Source organism: Esox lucius, chromosome 22 (genome assembly GCF_011004845.1).
Source record: "Esox lucius isolate fEsoLuc1 chromosome 22, fEsoLuc1.pri, whole genome shotgun sequence".
In the NCBI taxonomy this organism is placed as follows: domain Eukaryota; kingdom Metazoa; phylum Chordata; class Actinopteri; order Esociformes; family Esocidae; genus Esox; species Esox lucius.
Genome location: NC_047590.1, coordinates 25,158,104 through 25,175,095, shown reverse-complemented (window position 1 = coordinate 25,175,095; position 16,992 = coordinate 25,158,104). Strand labels below are relative to the sequence as shown.

The 16,992-nt window shown below is 41.4% G+C and overlaps 1 protein-coding gene across 6 annotated transcripts in view; it reads left to right on the top strand.

The window, feature by feature from the left end:
* The window catches only part of si:dkey-9k7.3 (circularly permutated Ras protein 1), a 110,765-nt gene that overhangs the window by 9,574 nt on the left and 84,199 nt on the right, over positions 1–16,992 (top strand). For 4 of the 6 annotated variants that reach the window (XM_013133064.3, XM_013133061.3, XM_013133063.3 and 1 more), the window contains exon 5: positions 14,589–14,689. The exons of 1 other annotated variant lie outside the window; for it this stretch is intronic. In XM_013133064.3, the coding sequence (XP_012988518.1) occupies positions 14,589–14,689 (101 nt within the window). The remainder of the gene's footprint in view (positions 1–14,588; positions 14,690–16,992) is intronic. One more of the 6 variants, XM_013133062.3, reaches the window with a different exon arrangement.

Genomic DNA, 16,992 nt, shown 5'->3' with positions numbered 1-16,992 from the left:
GAGAGGCGGCGTGCTGGTGTGGGTTTGCTTATAGACCCCAGCTCTGCCGCCAAGTGTTGGAGTTTACCCCGGTTAACGAGAGGGTCGTTTCCCTGCGCCTACGGGTCGGGGATAGGTCTCTCACTGTTGTTTGTGCCTACGGGCCGAACCGCAGTGCAGAGTACCCGACCTTCTTGGAGTCTCTGGGAGGGGTGCTGGAAAGTGCTCCGACTGGGGACTCCATTGTTCTAGTGGAGGACTTCAACGCCCACGTGGGCAACAACAGTGACACCTGGAGGGCCGTGATTGGGAGGAACGGCCCCCTGATCTGAACCCGAGCGGTGTTCAGTTATTGGACTTCTGTGCTAGTCACGGTTTGTCCATAACGAACACCATGTTCAAGCATAAGGGTGTCCAACAGTGCACGTGGCACCAGGACTTTGTTGTCATTTCATCTGACCTGCGGCCGTATGTCTTGGACACTCGGGAAAAGATAGGGGCGGAGCTGTCAACTGATCACCACCTGGTGGTGAGTTGGATCCGATGGCGGGGGAGGAAGCTGGACAGACTCGGCAGACCCAAGCGTACTGTAAGGGTCTGCTGGGAACGTCTGGCCGAGTCTTCTGTCAGAGAGATCTTTAACTCCCACCTCCGGCATAGCTTCGACTGGATCCCGAGGGAGGCTGGAGATATTGAGTCCGAGTGGACCATGTTCTCCACCTCCATTGTCGAAGCGGCCGCTCGGAGCTGTGGCCGTAAGGCCTCCGGTGCCTGTTGAGGCGGCAATCCCCGAACCCGGTGGTGGACACCGGAAGTAAGGGATGCCATCAAGCTGAAGAAGGAGTCCTATCAGGCCTACCAACGCTGTTTACAGTGGAGGTGGGCAGCTGTTGACCTCAACTGGGGATGTCGTCGGGCGGTGAAAGGAGTACTTCAAGGATCTCCTCAATCCCGCCGTCACGTCTTCCATTGAGGAAGCAGAGGCTGAGGGCTCAGAGGTGGACTCGTCCATCACCTGGGCTGAAGTCACTGAGGTAGTCAAGAAACTGGGGGTGGATGAGATCTGCCCTGAGTACCTCAAGTCTCTGGATGTTGTGGGGCTGTCTTGGTTGACACGCCTCCCACCGGGAGGAGACCCCAGGGAAGACCTAGGACACGCTGGAGGGACTATGTCTCCCGGCTGGCCTGGGAACGCCTCAGTGTCCCCCCGGAAGAGCTAGAGGAAGTGTCTAGGGAGAGGGAAGTCTGGGCATCTCTGCTTAGACTGCTGCCCCCACGACCCGGATAAGCGGAGGAAGATGATGATGACTGGTCCTCACATTCCCCAGACCTGAAACCAATGAGAACCTCTGAGACCTTATGTATTGGTACATCCGACACCACCAAGTTGCGCCACAGACTGTCCAGGAGCTCACTGATGCCCTGATTCAGGTCTGGGAGGAGTTACCCCAGGACACTACCTCCATTTCATCAGGAGCATGCCCGGACTTTGTACAACTGCACTTTGTGAAAAATGCAAAAAATAATTTATAAATAAATGTTATTGATTGATTGATTGATACAGGCACATGGGGGCAATACACTCTACTGAGTCACATTGAGTTTACCTGATGAAATTCACGCAAGTTGGTACAGCCTGTGTTTTCAATTGTTTACTTTGATTTTCAGTGAGAATTTGAATCCAGCCTTCAATCGGTTGGTGATTTTTGTTTCCATTGAAATGTCATTTTGCCCTCAACCAATTACACAATGTGCAGCAAAAATTTTGAGTTGTAACATTTTTCGTTCATCGAGACCCAGTGTGTGATTTAATTGATCCCTTAATTTTCTGAGCAGTGGTACCGAGGCCTTTAGGGGTTAGAACCAAGCTACACTCCTTTGTTAAATATTTGCCCTCAAGTACACCGTGATACTGCGGGTTTATTGGAGGTTCCAAGCAATAGCTGAAAGAAAATCTGGGATGCAGCTTTTGTCAGTTATGCTCCAAAACTGTGTTACACACTACCTATAGATATATCACGGAAGCCAGTTTGCTAAATATTTTTAAAAGTAAGCTAAAAACTTCTCTTCACTTTAGCATTTAACTAGCTGTGACTTTCTTAATGCAGGTCTGACATTCTTTATTAATGTACCTTGTCTTGCGCTTATACACTGCTGTGCTTTTTGACATGTTACATTTTCAATCAATCAATCAATACGTTTTATTTATAAAGCCCTTTTTACAACAGCAGTTGTCACAAAGTGCTTTTACAGAGACACCCGGCCTTAAACCCCAAGGTGCAAACAACAGTAGTGTTGAATTTCAGTGACTAGGAAAAACTCCCTAAGAAGGCCGAATTTTAGGAAGAAACCTAGAGAGGACCCAGGCTCAGAGGGGTGACCAGTCCTCTTCTGGCTGTGCCGGGTGAGATATTAAGAGTCCAATTGGAATAATTCATAAATGTAACTGGGCTAAATCCAGAGTCTATTTAAATTTAGACTAGGTCAGAAGTATGACCAGATGGACAAGGACAGGGACAGCAACGGGCCCCCCAAACCAGGTACTCCGCAGGTGAGGACCAGGACCTCATGTCCTCCTAAAGTTTAAAACAGGAGAAGACTGGGAAAATTCCGAAAATGCATTCATCATATCAACAACGATTTAAAGTGGAGAAGGAAAACTTAGTGGGGAAGGAGAACTGACCCAATCCCCCAGCACAATAGTATAGCAGCATAAGACCTAGGAACTGAGATGGGGGGGTCCGGCGACACTGTGGCCCCACCCGGGGGAGGCCCCGGACAGGGCCCAACAGGCAGGAAATCAATCCACCCACATTGCCAGGCCTCAACCAAAGGGACACCCACCAACCGCAACCACCCTGAATAAGGGCCTAGTATTGCCAGCAGAGTACAGCCCAATTGCACAAGTGCGCAACAGACAGACAACAACAACAAACCAGTGACTCTTCCCCCGAAAGGCAACGAGAACCCACCTGGCAAGACAGCAAGGGTGGACAGTATCAAGCCTACTGGTCACCTTCACGCCCCCGGGCCAGGCTACACCTAATTATAAACCATGCTGTAGAAATGAGTTTTTAGTAGACACTTGAAAGTTTGCACTGAGTTTGCATTTCTAACCTTAATTGGTTCTATGAGAAAAGGCCCTGCCTCCGGCTGATCGTTAAAAATTCTAGGTACAATTAAAAGGCCTGCATCTTGTGATTGTAGGTTACGTGTAGGTATGTATGGCTGGATCATTTCAGCAAGGTAAGTAGCAGCAAGTCCATGTATTGAATTATAGGTTAACAGTAAAACCTTAAAATCAGCCCTAACCCTAACAGGCAGCCAGTGTAAGGACGCTAGGACAGGAGTAATGTGTTACATTTTTTTTGTTCTAGTTAGGATTCTAGCGGCCATGTAGAGCACTAATTGAAGTTTATTTATTGATTTGACAGTGTAGCCGGAAAGAAGGGCATTGCAGTAATCTAGTCTAGAAGTAACGAAAGCATGGATACATTTTTCTGCATCAATTTCTTCAGATTTTTGCTATGTTTTGAAGATGAAAATAAGCTACTCTTGAGATATATTTTATATGTTCTTCCAAGGAGAGGTCAGGGTCAAGGGTAACGCCAAGGTTTTTTACAGTTTTTTGGGATACGACCATGCAGCCATCGAGGTTCACAGTGAGATCTGCTAACAACGCTCTTTGTTTCTTGGGTCCTAAAACGAGCATTTCTGTTTTTCTTGAGTTTACACCAGTGTGATCAAACTAGAGTGGTCCCTGAAGCGTACGATCACACTGGTGTGATTAGAACGTCATATTTAGAACGCACCATTAGCATGCCTAGCTACAAGTAACGTAACAATGGCTGGTCAGACCGCGCTGTTATTTACTCACATTTAGCTCAAACAGTGTTTATAACTTTATTTCCTGATTGTAATTGTTTCAAGACCATACTCTGATATTAACCAGGTAGAAAGCATTCAAATCGGGGCAAGAAGTGTTACTTACGTACCAACAGACAGCCAACACTAATACACAAAAATGAATTATACTACCGATCAAAACCATAGCAAAAACTTTCTAGAAGTTACCTTACCCGTTGTATGCATTTTATATAGTTTATTCATTTTCACTGCACTGAATTACTGGTCACGATTTGTTAGCTAGCGGGCAGCTGACGTTTGCTAGCGGTTAGCTGACGTTTTCTAGCTAGCTACAGTTATAAATCAACCAACTTTTGCAGCTCTTAGAATTCGAAAAAACTCACGCTGGGGGGTCGGTAAGTAATATTTATTTTTTATTTAATTTTTTTAAATTTTTTTTTATTTATAAAGCACAAATAAACACTACTTCCGTAGACCAATGTGCTGTACAGAGACAACTGCAGATAACAATAAAGAAAATAACACATGATGAATTTAACAATACATACACAGCACCAGGACAATTTCCTCAACTATTATTTGCATATGCCAGCTCAAATAAAAATGTCTTTAGCCTCACTTTAAAAATGCCAAGGGTTAGTGCAGCTCTGATTTCAACAGGGAGGCTATTCCACAGTTTAGGAGCAGCAATGGAGAAAGCTCGGTCTCCTCTGGTCTTAAGTTTTGTTCTAGGGACCACCAGAAGGCCTTGGTTTGCAGACCTAAGAGCTCTTGGTGGTTGATAAACAGTCAGTAAGTCCTTGAGGTAGTATGGAGCCATCCCGTGTAGTGATTTAAAAACTAGTAATAAAACTTTAAAAGTAATTCTATGGCAGACTGGTAGCCAGTGAAGTGCCTTGAGGACAGGAGTTATGTGATCTCTTTTCCGCGTTCCCGTCAGAGCTCTTGCAGCGGCATTCTGGACTATTTGAAGACGGTTCATGGATGATTCATTGATCCCCAGATAAAGTGAATTACAATAGTCTAGCCTTGTGTTGATAAAAGCATGTATAATTTTTTCAAAGTTAGAATTAGATAGTATAGATTTAATTTTTACCAGGGTTCGTAGCTGGTAGAAGCATGATTTCACAACTTGATTGATCTGTCTATCAAGCTTTAGGGCACTATCTAGTACCACTCCCAGATTTCTTACATATGGCTTCACATATGGTGTCAGTGTACCAAGATTTATATTTGTTGTGTTATGTAGACTGGAAGATGTAAACACCATAACCTCAGTCTTTTTCTCATTTAGACTAAGAAAATGTTGCGACATCCATGCTTTCACCTCCTCAAGGCAAGCAGCGATCTGTGTTTGATTATTATTAAGAGGAAAATATATTTGTGTGTCGTCTGCGTAGCAATGATAATTCAAGTCATATTTTTTAAAAATAGTACTCAGAGGAAGCATGTATAGAGAAAATAACATCGGAGCCAGTGTGGAACCTTGCGGAATTCCACACATTAATTTTGCTGAGGAAGATCGGTGGTTACTAATGTTAACTGAGAAACTCCTATTGGTAAGATAAGACTGAAACCAATTTAAAACTGTGCCTTTAATGCCCACTATGTGTTCTAAACGAGATAATAAAACGTTGTGGTCTACCGTATCAAAGGCAGCACTTAAATCCAGGAGTATCAGTGCTACTGAGTTTCCAGAGTCAGTGGCTATAAAAATGTCATTTAGCACTTTTACAAGCGCCGTTTCAGTAGAGTGAAATTGTTTAAAACCGGATTGAAATATGTCAAAAATTTTGTTTTCGTTTAAAAAAGTTTGGAGCTGACTTAGAACTACTTTATCTAAAATTTTTGTTACAAATGGTAGATGTGAAATAGGTCTGAAATTTGATAGGTCAAATGGGTCTAAATTTAGCCTCTTTAGTATGGGTTGCACTGACGCATGTTTTAAGCACTCAGGGATGACTCCCAACTCAAGGCATTTATTTACCAAATGTAGAAGTGTTGTACCCACTACATTAAACACTTTTTTTAATAATCGTGCCGGGATAGTGTCTAATGGTGATCCTGTAGGTTTTAGCTGCTTTACAGTGTCATTTAAATAAGTCATAGTAATTGGTATAAACTTATTTAGCCTGCCGGTGAAATTCAACTGGCCTACCGGGGCGCCAGTGATCACATGCATGTTATTTCTAATTTCAGCTATCTTGTCTATGAAAAATTAGCAAAACCGCTCACACATAGCCACTGACTCACTCGGGTAGATGGACACAACTGGATTTGTGACATTATTAATAATCTTAAAAAGAACTCTAGGATTGTTGTGGTTCTTATCTATGAGAGTAGAGAAGTATTTTGATTTGGCCATTCTCAACTCATTTTGATACTTAAAAAGATAATCTTTAAGCATCTCGTAAGAGATCTGTAATTTGTCTCTTTTCCATTTCCTCTCGGCCCTTCTGCATATCTGTCTCAGGGTTCGGGTGGTATTATTTACCCATGGTTCAGAGGATGTTTTTTGATTTTTGTTTTTAACGGTGCTATTTCATCTAAAATTATACTACAAATGGAATTAAAATGATATAATAGTTCGTCCGGGTTCAGATCTGGTGAAGCAAATTCAGGGTAGTTTGAGAGCTCCTCAAAAGCTTCAGCAAAAGTAGTAGAAGTAGCGTCAGTGATTCTACGTGTCTTCAAGACAGTTTTATGTAGATTTATAGGGTTAAGTGCTAGCGGCATATTGAATGTGATAGGGTTATGATCAGAGAAACTATGTTCGCATATCTCAATTTCACTCAGCAGTGTCCCATGAGAAAAAATAAGGTCAAGGGTGTGCCCCTTTATATGTGCACTAGGTCAAAATCTTCAGTTAAATTAATAAATTCTTTAGCAATTGAATTTTGGGGACAACATATATGAATATTAAAATCCCCCATAATTAAAATTTTCTCAAAGTTTGACATAATACCTCCTACGAGGTCAGCAAACTCATTTAAAAAGTCTTTATGTGGCTTTGGGGGCCTATAGACCACAGCAACAGCAATAGGAGAACTAGAGTCTAGGACAAGCAGCTGTACTTCAAAGCTGTTGTAGGCCGATTTTTTTATAGTCCGACATTTAAAACAGTCTTTAAAAATTGTAGCCAACCTGCCCCCCCTCTTTACAGAGCGTGGGGTATTTTGGTATTTACATTTGGGCGGCAACAGTTCCGAGAACGGGGTTAAGTCTCCACTTGGAAGCCATGTTTCAGTAATAAATAGGAAATCTAGTGCTCGAGCAGTGAAGAAGTCTCTGATAATAAAAGTCTTGTTTACCACCGACCTCGCGTTAATGAGAGCCATCCTTAGCTGTACAGGATCTTCTGCCTGTCGCAATGTCCTGCGTAGCAGTCGGAGCAGATGAGCCGAAACGCCGTGACGGCGATGGTGAGGCGAGCGCTGTCCAGCAGAGATCCACCGATCTCCCACGCTTGTTAGAACAGGTATATTCCAAAAATAGTCGTCCCCGCCCGCACACGACGTGTAGGAGCGGCCATCCCCATCTTCCTCAGGTCGATCAATCCCAGTGATCCGCTTACTGCTTGTCCGCAGAAGGAACCTGAGCCTGACGGTCAGGCCGCCACGCTTACCCCGTCTCTTCCGACGTCTGTTTACCGGGGCATAGTATGGTGGTACCCGATATATCCCCACCGGTAGCTCCGTCAGGAAGGGGGGAGGTGAGTAACGTGCAGGTGTTTGATCCCATCTTGCTTCGGTGGATATGCGTAAATTTAAAAGTGTTTGCCGGTCATATACTAACAAAGTTGATGCAATTTGTCCCCATACCAACAGCAACCACATGGATATGAACGTACTATAATATACAGGCGTCAGCAGACGGCTTGCCACATACACCGGCGCCATCTTGACTCACGCGTGAATTTGAAACTCACGCGTGAAAAGGTTAAGAGCAAGAAGTTCTCGGTCATCCACTTCCTAATATCTGAAACGCATGCTTCCAAAGTAGCTAATTTTGGGGTTTCTCCATGCTTCATATAACTGTGTGTCATCAGCATAACAGTGAAAATGTACATTGTGATTTCAGATTACATCGCCCAGAGGGAGCATATATAGTGAGAACAATAAATGGGCCCAGAACCGAGCCTTGAGGAACACCAAAGCATACTTCTCAGAGGATATGCCATCTACACTAACAAACTGATATCTTTCAGAAAAATAAGATCTAGGCTAGAACATGTCCACATGGGTTTCCAGGCTCTCTAAGAGAAGGGAGTGATCAATAGTGTCAAAAGCAGCACTAAGATCAAGAAGCTACAGATGCGGAACCTTTGTCTAAGGCCATTAGAAGGTCATTTGTTACCTTCATGAATGCAGTCTAAGTACTATGATGGGATCTGAAACCGGACTGGAGCATTTCATAAATGTTATTGGTCTTCAGGAAGGCATTCCGTTGTTGGGAAACAAATGTTTCTAAAATTTTTGAGAGGAAAGGGGGGTTCGATATTGGCCTATAATTGTTTAATATGTTGGGATCCAGATTCGAATTTCTTTAGAAGAGGCTTAATTTCCGCAATTTTTAATGAGTTTGGTACACATCCAGAGGAAAGGAAGCAATTTATTATTTTCAGCATTGGCTGACCTAGCAGGAAATAGCTCCTTAAGTAATTTTGTTGGAATTGGGTCTAGCTGACAGTTTTTGGGTTTAGAACTCATTACAAATTTAGTGAATGTGTCGAGCGATACGGTATCAAAAAATTCAAGTGTCCCCATTGACACCTGATCAGGGAGGTTCAGGACATTTTTAGGACAACTGAGATTTTGAAGACCATAACTATTTAAGGAGGAGTCAGTTATTTGTTTTCTAATGGTGATGATCTTTTCATCAAAGTAGTTCATGTATTCATTACAACTAAAGTGAAGACCCACTTCACTTGTTGAGCTTTGCTTTTTTGTTAACTTTTTGCAACTGTATCAAAGAGAAATGTTTGATAGTTCTTGTTCACCTCAATCAGGTTGGAGAAATAAGCTGAACGAGCAGACGTGAGTGATTTTTGGTATTGTAGTGTACTGTCTATCCAGGCTAGTCTGAATACTTCCAACTTGGTGGAGCGCCACTTTCACTCCAATTTTCTGGAGGCCTCTAGTATTGTCTGTGTACCTGGGAGCAAGTTTCTTGCACCAACTGTGTCTAATGTATTTCGCAGTATTGAGTTTAGATCCTCGATTTGATCGTTTACAGATTTATTTATTCTGTCGTTAATGAGCGAACTTGTAAGAATATCAAGGAATTTATTTGTAGTCCAAGAATTTATAGTACTGCTTTTGAAACTCATTGTTTGTGAAGCAAGTGGACTTCTTGTTTTAACGGTAAATGTAATAAGACAGTGATCCGATAATCCAGGATTTTGGGGGTAAATTATTAGATCTACAATATCTATTTCTCGTGACAGGATTAAATCTAAGGTATGATTGTGGCAATGTGTTGGACCTGAGACATGTTGGATGAAATCCATTGAGTCAATTATGGCTTCAAAGGCTTTTTGAAGAGGATCATTGGACTTTTCCATATGAATATTGAAATCGCCAAAAATTTGAATACAATCTGCCATGACTACAAGGTTAGACAAGAATTCTGGAAACTCATTGAGGAACAATGTGTATGGCCCGGGGAGCCTATAAATAGTAGCTATGTAAAATGATTTATCGGCCTAGTTTTCATGAGTAAAACTTCGAAAGAATGAAACTCTGTGATATGTTTGAGAGTAAGTTTATATTTACTGTCATAAATATTAGCGACACCCCCTCCTTTTCGGGACGCACAAGGGATACGATCACTAGTATAGCCAGGAGGAGAGGCCTCATTTAAAGCAATGAATTCATCAGGCTTTAGCCACGTTTCACATAAACCAATAACATCTTGTTTATGATCAGAGATTAATTAATTTACTGCAACTGCCTTTGGAGCAAGGGATCTAACATTTAGGAGTCCCATTTTGAGATGCGAGGTGATACAGTCATTTTTATTTTTATTTGTAACCGAGGTGGAGGGAGGATTTATCTTAATACATTTGTTTTTGTTAGCACTACCTTGTTTAACTTTTCTCAGCCTGGAACAAGTCACAGTGGCAATAGGTAAAGCTGTACTAACTACTCTGGCTATGCTATTGACAGACTCCACTATGCTAGCAGGCTGGCTAACAGCCTGCGGCCTGACCTGCACCCTATCTCATGTTGAGGCTATAGGAGTGAGACTCCTGTCCATGTTCCTAGATATAATTTTACTTTTATTTATATCTTTCACTTTAGCCACATTTTTAGCAACTTACTTTGTTGCGCATTCCTTCTTGTTCCCACCTCATTATTCTCTCCCCCTCTCTTGCTCCTCTTAATCCTATTGTGAAGCACTCTATGCTTGTAATTTCTATATTGTAAAGCACTTTGAGCTGCATTTCTTGTATGAAAGTTATTTAAATATTATCATTAAAGTTATCATTATTATTCTATTATGCATATTATATATGCATTTTTCGCATACAAAGGATATTAGTGAAGAGAATAGGGAGGCAAAACATTGGGTTTTAATTTGAACAAGTTTACCAGACCTTTAAATGGATAGTTCAGCTAAAATTCATATTTTTCTCAAAGTTCACTCAACAAAAGATATTCCGGAAGGCCCATAGAGTAATTTTTTCAAACCATCCATTATTCAGCTCTGTCCCAGTCTGTAATTAGTGTAATTAGCATTATTAGCAATGGAAATATTTCGTACCGCTATTGCAAAGCAGCAATGCATGTGGAAAACTACTCTAAAACACTTCAAACTACATTCAGTAATCTGTCACTGTAGCATCGATTATTTTTAACTCTACACTGACAAAACAGTCGGCAGAATTGGCTGGCACTAGCAAACTATTTCCTATAGCCCCCATACACAGCTTCTGTTCTTCGGCAGTGATGTCAGAGGTGAGTGTGAACTTTAACTTCAACAAGCTATGTGAAGATAAGTTGCTTCACTTAGCTTTTTTAAATTGCTACTAGTTTACACTTATGTACAGTGGGGAGAACAAGTATTTGATACACTGCCGATTTTGCTGGTTTTCCCACTTAAAGCATGTAGAAGTCTAAAAACAGAATCTAAAACAAAAATCCAGAAAATCACATTGTATGATTTTTAAGTAATTAATTTGCATTTTATTGCATGACATAAGTATTTGATACATCAGAAAAGCGGAACTTAATATTTGGTACCGAAACCTTTGTTTGCAATTACAGAGATCATACGTTTCCTGTAGTTCTTGACCAGGTTGCACACACTGCAGCAGGGATTTTCCATACAGACCTTGTCCAGATCCTTCAGGTTTCGGGGCTGTTGCTGGGCAATACAGACTTTCAGCTCCCTCCAAAGATTTTCTATTGGTTTCATGTCTGGAGACTAGCTAGGCCACTCCAGGACCTTGAGATGCTTCTTACGGAGCCACTCCTTAGTTGCCCAGGCTGTGTGTTTCGGGTCATTGCCATGCTGGAAGACCCAGCCACGACCCATCTTCAATGCTCTTACTGAGGGAAGGAGGTTGTTGGCCAAGATCTCGCAATACATGGCCCCATCCATCCTCCCCTCAATACAGTGCAGTCATCCTGTCCCCTTTGCAGAAAAGCATCCCCAAAGAATGATGTTTCCATCTCCATGCTTCATGGTTGGGATGGTGTTCTTGGGGTTGTACTCATCCTTCTTCCTCCAAACACGGCGAGTGGTGTTTAGACCAAAAAGCTCTATTTTTGTCTCATCAGACCATATGACCTTCTCCCATTCCTCCTCTGGATCATCCAGATGGTCATTGGCCAACTGGCTTAAGCAGGGGGACCTTACGTGCGCTGCAAGAATTTATATTATCTGTCCCATTCGCTTGTTTAGAAAGTTTCACATTAGGTGAAAGATTATTTATTTATTATTATTTTGATTATAGAGATGATTGTCACACTTTCTGTGTAATCACTATGGGTGAAAGGGTTCACAAAACTCACGGTTCGGTACAAAAAAGTGCATTGGTGTCACGGTATGGTACAGTTTTGAAACATAAAAAAAATGTATGCCTGTGGAATATGTCATTTTGATTTAGCTTATCCATTTATTATAATAGTAAACATGGGTTGCTTGAATTTCCAGGCACATATGAAAACAATTGGACAACAAAAAAACACAGTGTCTCCCTTATAACTTAAAAAAAACTTCAACAAGAATGTATAGTCCAGCAGCATATATCAAAATTAAGTCACCAAAATAGGACCACTCGAAACACATTACTTCCAAAGAAGAAAAAAACTTATAATTTGTACCTGAGCAGTCATCCTTATCCCCTTTGCAGAAAAGCATCCCCAAAGAATGATGTTTCCATCTCCATGCTTCATGGTTGGGATGGTGTTCTTGGGGTTGTACTCATCCGTCTTCTTCCTCCAAACATGACGAGTGGAGTTTAGACCAAAAAGCTTTATTTTTGTCTCATCAGACCACATAACCTTCTCCCATTCCTCCTCTGGATCATCCAGATGGTCATTGGCAAACTTCAGACGGGCCTGGACATGCGCTGGCTTGAGCAGGGGGACCTTGCGTGCTCTGCAGGCTTTTAATACATGACAACGTAGTGTGTTACTAATGGTTTTCTTTGAGACTGTGATCCCAGCTCTCTTCAGGTCATTGACCAGGTCCTGTCGTGTAGTTCTAGGCTGATCCCTTACCTTCTTCATGATCATTGATGCCCCACGAGGTGAGATCTTGCATGGAGCCCCAGACCGAGGGAGATCGTCATCTTGAACTTCTTCCATTTTCTAATAATTGCGCCCACAGTTGTTGCCTTCTCACCAAGCTGCTTGCCTATAGCCCTGTGTAGGTCTACAATTTTATCCCTGATGTCCTTACACAGCTCTCTGGTCTTGGCCATTGTGGAGAGGTTGGAGTCTGTTTGATTGAGTGTGTGTGGACAGGTTTTTGCTGTATTTTTGCTTTATATATTTCTTAATTCTTACTGCGTAGATGTGTGCCATGTCACATTAATTTAATTGTGCAGAATGACACTGTGTTATTCGATGCATTTGATAAATTAACTTTGAACTTCTGGATTTCCTTTGTTTGTAAGTATCGATGTCAACTGCTTGTGGATCCTGCTCTGCAAGTAAACACTGCCTCCGGATATCTGTGTCAATTCATGATCTGTGTATGATAGTTAGAACAAGGCTATATCCCCCCCAAAAAAATATTTCTGCTCGTATTCAGAGTCAGACATGATATATATGTATTTGCCTTTCTCTCTCAAGCAAATAAAGTTTGACTGTCCAAGGTGAAAATCAAATACGAAATAGGTAACTTGCTTTCTAGCTAGTGAATTCTAACTTTTGTTTACTGTGTATACACGTACTCTTCCCAAACGAACACATGGATTGATAATTGTGAAAAACACTGACCGGTAAACACAGGAAGTATCCATTTATTTGAAATGAGAATTATATTGCGAAAATTAAAACTTCACTTGGAGGAATACAACACTGACATGTTCTTTGAGATAAACAAAACCACTTGTCTTAGTTTGGAGTGTTTTAGAGTAGTTTTTTCCGCTTGCAATGGAGTTTTGTGATAGGGTAACATACAGTTTCCATTCATGAATATGTACGATACTAATAACGCTAATTAATTACTGACTGCCACAGACCTGAATAATGGATTGTTTAAAAAAATGACTATGTGCCTGAAGGACCTACTCGGGGTAAGGAGACTGTCACCGAAATATGATTTTTGGACAAACTATCCCTTTAACAGCTCAAATGTAAACGTTTCTGAAATAAAATGAAGAGCAACGGCTCAACCAGCATTGACCCCTATTAACTTCCAACAGGAAAAGACCTGAGTACTTATAAGAAAAAACTCAATCCAGTAGATTTCTATTATAGTTACTCCAGGAAAATCAGGTGCATTTGTAAAAATATAAGTAATTAACTTATACTTCATAGTCATCTTAAGATTAGTAATAAACTGTGTTTATAAAGATTTTGTCTGTACAGTCCTGTTTCACAGTCCATTTTAAAATCTCAGAGGATATGTGTCTAAAATGTCAGTTAACTGGTTTAGCATACTTTTATGCTACCCACAATTTCGCAGAGTGTAGACAATATATATACCTACAATGGTAACATCATAGATGTTTACCAATTTAAGACTAAATTCTAGCATCAGAAGACTGCTTGAGAATGGAGATATCATTTAGCAAGGAAAATTTACCATTATGCCTCTGGTCACTTCAATAAAATAAGGAACTCATTGTAAAAAAAAGAGATGTTTTGAACTGATTTACATGTTTCAGGGCTAACACAGCCCTTATTTCATTTTGATTGACCAAGTACCATTAAGATTTTCTGTACTGTACCACAGTCAACATTTTATTATTCTGAGCACCCAATGCATTCAGATAAATAGTACATTCTTCAATTGTTTTGTAACTTATGTAACCTATTTTCTTAACAGAAATCCTTGCCAACACAGATTTACATTTAAGTCATTAGGCAGACACTCTTATCCAGAGCAGTTTACAAAATGTTCACATGTTGCAAGCACAATGGTCTACCAACAGAGCTACATGACACAAACTTAAAGACACACTCTCTCTCTTTCTTAAAACATCCTCTAAAATTGCTCTAAAACATTTTAAATTCAACCCTTTAAAAATCTGATATAAATCCACTTTCTTCCTCTCTTCGCAGCAACAGGTGTCCAGAGCACTGAGAAGCCTGCGGTGCATTGTGGGAGATGTAGTGCCGCCTTGTCATCCCTGAGCTCTATACAGAACAAACACGATCCCGCAGTGAGTTCTCAATTTGATCCAAATTCAGATGTATTTATTCTTCTAATTAAATAACCCCTATCCACTCGTACTCTATCAATTACTCATCCTTCATCTCTCATTCGGGATAGGATCGGATTAATTTTAATTTCCCTGAGAAGAAAATCATCCAAGACCAGTGCCACCCAAACTAATGTTCAGAGGTTGAAAATTTTGCGATGTTATTAGGTAAAGCAGGGGTTCTCAAAGTCTACATTCAAAGGTCCAAATCAGAATTTTCATCAATGACAAAGGTCCGGAACTATTGGTAATTACAAAATTTGGTTTTAATAAACATGTATAACAAATTAACATTAATTTTATGTTTTTTTTTTATAACTCATCGTTTTAGTTGATTAATATTTACATTTCTGCATAATTAAGGGCGTGGTCCACTCCGTTGACTGACAGGTGGATTGCCGCTGCTGTTGGTCTCTCACTCGCTCTCACTAGCTGTTTGTCTGCTGTTAGCCAGCCGTCACATTTCTTCCTCAGCTAATTCCAGCTGCTGAACTGGACATATCGGCCTTGTTCTTGCTTTTTTTTCTGGATTATTTCATACAATTTAATACACGCATTATACCTTCGCCCACGCCTTTGTATTCCGTTGTTGACGAGTATCAAGAGAACAACCAGGGCTGTTGTTCTGTTGTTTTCCTCTGTGAACATGCACTCATGGATGTCTGACAATTTTGTTGCTTTTGTGTGGTGATTCCAGATTTAAAAACGTGTAAAACGTCTATAGATAGAGGCCACACTCGTTCTGCGGTACCATTGCTCTCACTGAACAGACTAACGTTAGATATGCTTATGTACCGTCAGATGCAAATTCCTGGAGGTGTCAGAGCTTTCCGTCCATGCAATAAACGAATGCACACCTGAATGAGCACGGATTTCTAGCGCATTTACTTGAACTTCTTAGGTAATAAATGTGGTTTGACCGATTTGAGAGGCAGCCAAAATCTAATTTTTAAATGGACTGAATAAAGCTCTCCTATGAACTTGATGTGCAATGCCGCGCTGCCTGATATGCCATGTTTGTGCATGAAACACAAGCTCACTTTAACTAGCAGAATAATACAGCATCACGATACACAGTCTCACTTTTAGCTATGTCTTAATAGTAGTTCGAAGGGCAAAAACATGAACTTTAACTTTTGGCTTTACTTCAAGTCAGCTGTTGTTAGTCACTTAGTGGGAGGCCAGTAGCATAAAGCATTAGCTTAGCCTGAGCAAACTCGTTCACGCGGAGCTAGGTTTCAGGTTTCAGCATCCAGGCTCCTCGCTGAGCTCATCCCGCCTCTTTGCCCATTTCTGTTTATCCGGGAGTGACGTGCGTTGATGCGCTGCCAAAATGGTGACGGTTGGCTCCGCCCACTTTAGGCTTCAAAACTGCTCTTCACAAACCTACGGGTGATGTCACGGACACTACGTCCATATATTTTTACAGTCTATGGTTGAAATAGAAATGGAGGCGGGTCCGGATTGAATTCACTCCGGGTCCGGATCCGGAACGGAGTCCGGACTTTGAGAAGTGCTGTGGTAAAGCATCAGCTGCATTTTTCTAATTATTGATGGGAGTCACAGTTTGCAGCAATTTACACTCAGATAAAGGATTATTAGGAACACCATACTAATACTGTGTTTGACCCCCTTTCACTTTCAGAACTGCCTTAATTCTACGTGGCATTGATTCAACAAGGTGCTGAAATCATTCTTTAGAAATGTTGGCCCATATTGATAGGATAGCATCTTGCAGTTGATGGAGATTTGTGGGATGCACATCCAGGGCACGAAGTTCCTGTTCCACCCATTCCAAAGATGCTCTATTGGGTTGAGATCTGGTGACTGTGGGGGCCATTTCAGTACAGTGAACTCATTGTCATGTTCAAGAAACCAATTTGAAATGATTCGAGCTTTGTGATATGGTGCATTATCCTGCTGGAAGTTGCCATCAGAGGATGGGTACATGGTGCTCATAAAGGGATGGACATGGTCAGAAACGATGCTCAGGTAGGCCGTGGCATTGAAACTATGCCCAATTGGCACTAAGGGGCCTAAAGTGTGCCAAGAAAACATCCCCCACACCATTACACCACCACCACCAACCTGCACAGTGGTAACAAGGCATGATGGATCCATGTTCTCATTCTGTTTACGCCAAATTCTGACTCTACCACCTGACTGTCTCAACAGAAATCGAGACTCATCAGACCAGGCAACATTTTTTCAGTCTTCAACTGTCCAATTCTGGTGAGCTCGTGCAAATCTTTTTCCTATTTGTA